This window comes from Myiozetetes cayanensis, unplaced genomic scaffold (assembly GCF_022539395.1).
Source record: "Myiozetetes cayanensis isolate MyiCay16 unplaced genomic scaffold, myiCay2020 scf1052, whole genome shotgun sequence".
NCBI classification, from domain to species: Eukaryota; Metazoa; Chordata; class Aves; order Passeriformes; family Tyrannidae; genus Myiozetetes; species Myiozetetes cayanensis.
The window spans coordinates 7,078-11,956 of NW_026086664.1; the positions used below are offsets into that span (position 1 = coordinate 7,078).

General features: G+C 64.7%; 1 protein-coding gene across 1 annotated transcript; it reads right to left on the reverse strand.

Annotated features, from left to right (window-relative positions):
* Nucleotides 1-1,786: 1,786 nt before the first annotated feature.
* LOC126635055 (uncharacterized protein DDB_G0271670-like) lies at nt 1,787-3,763 on the reverse strand (the record flags this gene model as incomplete). Its single annotated transcript, XM_050305978.1, has 2 exons — nt 1,787-3,302; nt 3,628-3,763. Coding segments are annotated over 2 exons (1,652 nt in total), but the record flags the coding sequence as incomplete, so codon positions are not given.
* Nucleotides 3,764-4,879: the final 1,116 nt, after the last annotated feature.

Sequence of the window (4,879 nt, forward strand, 5' to 3'; positions counted from 1 at the left end):
CTACACCCATTGCTCTCAGTTATGTACTCCCAGTGCTCCCAGTGTGGGTGTTACTGGTACAGGGGGTGACCCCACCCCACACCCTGTACCGGTGGTTGAGTTTGGGGTGCCCGTGGAGCCCGTAGCGCGTGCCCAGTGCTCCCAGTGACTGCTCCCAGTGCTCCCAGTGCTCCCAGTGACTGCTCCCAGTGCTCCCAGTGACTGCTCCCAGTGCTCTCAGTTATGTACTCCCGGTGCTCCCAGTGCTCCCAGTATGGTTGTTACTGGTCTGTGGGACACAGGGGGTGACCCCTCCCCACACCCTGTACCGGTGGTTGAGTTTGGGGTGCCCGTGGAGTCCATAGCGCGTGCCCAGTGCTCCCAGTGACTGCTCCCAGTGCTCCCAGTGCTCAGTTATGTACTCCCAGTGCTCCCAGTGCTCCCAGTATGGGTGTTACTGGTGCAGGGGGTGACCCCCCCACACACCCTGTACCGGTGGTTGAGTTTGGGGTGCCCGTGCAGTCCGTAGCGCGTGCCCAGTGCTCCCAGTGACTGCTCCCAGTGCTCCCAGTGACTGCTCCCAGTGCTCCCGTTATGTACTCCCAGTGCTCCCAGTATGGGTGTTACTGGTCTGTGGGACACAGGGGGTGACCCCCCCACACACCCTGTACCGGTGGTTGAGTTTGGGGTGCCCATGGAGCCCGTAGCGCGTGCCCAGTGCTCCCAGTGCTCTCAGTTATGTACTCCCAGTGCTCCCAGTGCTCCCAGTATGGTTGTTACTGGTGCAGGGGGTGACCCCACCCCACACCCTGTACCTGTGGTTGAGTTTGGGGTGCCCGTGGAGTCCGTAGCGCGTGCCCAGTGCTCCCTGGGGGCAGGGCCGCCGGTAGAACACGCGGCGCACACGCGTGTGCAGCAGGGCCATGGCGCACAGCGCGCACGGCTCGCGCGTCACGTACACGTCACAGCCCGACAGCAGGTACCCAGCACTGCCACCACTGTCATCATTGTCACCATTGACATTGTCACCATTGTCACCATTGACATTGTCACCATTGTCACCATTGTCACCATTGGCATTGTCACCGGCACCGGGGATGACGTAACCGGTGAGGTCACAGCCCGGGGGGAAGGGGGGGACAGCGATGGGGGGGATGGCGATGTTGGCCAGGGGGATGTTGGGGACATCAATGTTGGTCTTGGGGACGTCAACATTCACCATGGGGACATCAACGTTGGGGACATCAATGCTGGCCATGGGGACATTGGGGATGTCAACATTGGGGATGTCAATGCTGTCCATGGGGACATCAGCACCAGCCATGGCGATGTCGGTGTTGGCCCTGGGGACGTCGGGGACGTCAACATTGGCCTTAGGGATGTCAACGTCGCCGCTGGGGACGCGCCGGGCGGTGGCACTGCCACCCACGATGACGTCACCCGGCCAGCGGTGACGTCACCACACCCAATGTTGACATCATCACACCCAGCGATGACGTCACCGCCCTCCCCACACCCACTGATGACGTCATCACATCCAGCCGTGACGTCACTACAACCGACATGGACCCTCCCCCCACCCCCAACGGTGCCACGCCCACCCCCTCCAATGACGTCACCACCATCCCCACACCCAACAATGACGTCATCGCACCCAGCCGTGATGTCACCACAACCGACACCGACCCTCCCCCCACACCCACTGATGACGTCACCACCCTCCCCACCCACCGATGGCGTCACCACAACCGACATTAACCCTCCCCCACCCCGATGCCGTCATCCCCGATGGACGTCACCGATGACGTCACCACGACCGACACTCGACCCTCCCCACCCCACCGATGCCATCACCCCCGATGACGTCACCGATGACGTCACCACGACTAACATTAACCCTCCCCACCCCCACCGATGACGTCACCCCGATGACATCACCGATGACGTCACCATGGCGCCGCCACCGCGCGACGCGGTCGATGAGGTCGATGGCCGCGTGGCGCAGGGGTGCCCCTCCTCGCCGGTCCCGCCCCACCCCAGCACCCGCCCGCTCCGGGGTCCACGGCGGCCGCCCCTCCCCCCTCCCCCGCCCCTCCCGCCGCCGCCACCGCCACGGCCATGGCCACGCCCGCCACGCGCCCCTCCCCACCCCCAGCGCGGGGGCCCGGGAGGGCCGAGGGCCACGCCCGACCCACGGCCACAGCCCCGCCCCCCGCGCCCGCTCTGACTCCGCCCCCGGAGCCGGGACACGCCCGGGGACACCCACACGGAACGGGGGACCCAGACCGTGGGGGGACACCCCAGAGCACTGCAGCCACAACAGCACACTGGGAGCACTGGGAGCACTGGGAGTGCTGGGGCAACTGGGAGCACTGGTGGAGCCAGTGGTACTGGTGGAACTGGGAGCACTGGTGGAGCTGGTGCCACTGGTGCCGCTGGTGGAGCTGGTGGTACTGATGGAACTGGGAGCACTGGGAAGGGCACTGGAGGCACTGATGGAACTGGTGCCAATGGTGGAGCTGGTGGTGCTGGTGGTGCTGGGAGCACTGGTGGAACTGGGAGCGTTGGTGAAGCTGGTGGTACTGGGAGCACTGGGAAGGGCACTGGAGGCACTGATGGAACTGGTGCCAATGGTGGAGCTGGTGGTGCTGGTGGAGCTGGTGCCACTGGTGGAACTGGGAGCACTGGGAAGGGCACTGGAAGCACTGGTGGAGCCGGTGGTACTGGTGGAGCTGGGAGCACTGGTGGAGCTGGTGCCACTGATGGAGCCGGTGGTACTGGTGGAACTGGGAGCACTGGGGGCATTGGGAGGGTCTCTGGTGGTGCTGGGAGCACTGGGAGGGTCGCTGGTGGTACTGGTGCCACTGGTGGAACTGGAGTCACTGGGAAGGTTGCTGGTGGAACTGGAGTCACTGGGAGGGTCACTGCTGGAACTGGAGTCACTGGAGGCACTGGAGTCACTGGTGGTACTGGTGGCATTGGTGGAACTGGGAGCATTGGTGGTACTGGGAGAGTTGCTGGTGGAACTGGAGTCGTTGGTGGCACTGGTGGCACTGGTGGAACTGGCAGCACTGAAGTTGGTGGTGGAACTGGTGCCACTGGTCGTACTGGTGCCACTGGTTATACTGGTGTTCCTGGAGGCACTGGTGTTACTGGTCCTGGCAGCCTCGGTGACGTCATCAGTGATGTCATCGGTGACGTCATCGCCGGTGATGAAATCGATGGGGGCTCCATCACCTGCACGGCCCCGGAACCAGTGACACCAGTGACCTCCCAGTAACCTCCCAGTGACACCAGTGACCTCCCAGTAACCTCCCAGTGACCTCCCAGTGACACCAGTGACCTCCCAGTAACCTCCCAGTAACCTCCCAGTAACCTCCCAGTAACCTCCCAGTAACCTCCCAGTGACACCAGTGACCTCCCAGTGACACCAGTGACCTCCCAGTAACCTCCCAGTGACACCAGTGACCTCCCAGTGACCTCCCAGTAACCTCCCAGTGACACCAGTGACCTCCCAGTAACCTCCCAGTAACCTCCCAGTGACACCAGTGACCTCCCAGTAACCTCCCAGTAACCTCCCAGTGACACCAGTGACCTCCCAGTAACCTCCCAGTGCCTTCCCAGTGCTCCCAGTAACCTCCCAGTAACCTCCCAGTGACACCAGTGACCTCCCAGTAACCTCCCAGTGACCTCCCAGTGACACCAGTGACCTCCCAGTAACCTCCCAGTAACCTCCCAGTGACACCAGTGACCTCCCAATAACCTCCCAGTGAGCCCCCAGTGCCTTCCCAGTGCTCCCAGTGCCCCCCCAACCCCCTCCCAGTGCTCCCAGTGCCCTCCCAAGCCCCTCCCAGTGTTCCCAGTGCCTCCCCAGTTCCCCCCAGCCCCCTCCCAGTGCCCCCAGTGCTCCCAGCCCCTCCCAGTGCCCCCCAGTGCTCCCAGTTCCCCCAGCCCCCTCCCAGTGCCCCCCAGTGCTCCCAGTTCCCCCCAGCCCCTCCCAGTGCCCCCAGTGCTCCCAGCCCCCTCCCAGTGCCCCTCCAGTGCTCCCAGTTCCCCCCCAGCCCCCTCCCAGTCCCTCCCAGTCCCTCCCAGTGCCCCCAGTGCTCACCGTGGGGAGTCGAGGCAGAGCAGCAGCTCCGCCCGCCCTCTCCCCTGCTGGACGCGTTTGGAGGTGGGGAGGGGCCGGGGAGGGCAGCAGCTCCTGCAGCAGCCGCGGGGTCTCCCGGAGCAGCAGCAGGGGCGCCGCCCATCCCCCAGCACCGGGGAGACCCCGACCCCTCCCCACGCCCCTCCCCACCCAGGGCACCGCCCACGGCCCGGCAGGGGGAGGGAGGGGCACGACAGAGGGCCCCTCCCCAATGGAGGCTCCGGGGGTCCATGGAGGGTCCTGGGGGAGGAGGAGGGTTGGTGAGAGTGGGGGAGGGGTGGAAATAAAGGGAAACCCCACGCCCCTCCCCACACCCCCAACATTATCCCTTCCCCTCCCCAAAGGACCCTTCAGGGACCCCCAAATTATCCTCCCCTCCCCCAAAGGGACCCTTCAGGACCCCCAAAGGGACCCCCCAAATTATCCTCCCCTCCCCTCCCCCACATCAGGACCCCCCAAAATTATCCCCTCCCCCATCCGGGATCCTTCAGGACCCCCAAAATTATCCCTCCCCTCCCCTCCCCCCGCCATCAGGACCCTTCAGGGACCCCCAGTCATTAGGAACCCCCAAAATTATCCCTTCCCCATCCCCTCCCCCTCCATCAGGACCCTTCAGGAACCCCCAAAGGACCCCCCAGTCATGGGGACCCCTCGGACCCCCAAACCCCTCCCAGGACCCCCGGACCCCCGAAAGGACCCCCCAGCCATGGGACCCCTAAAAGCCCTTCCCCACCCAGGACCCCCAAAATCCCA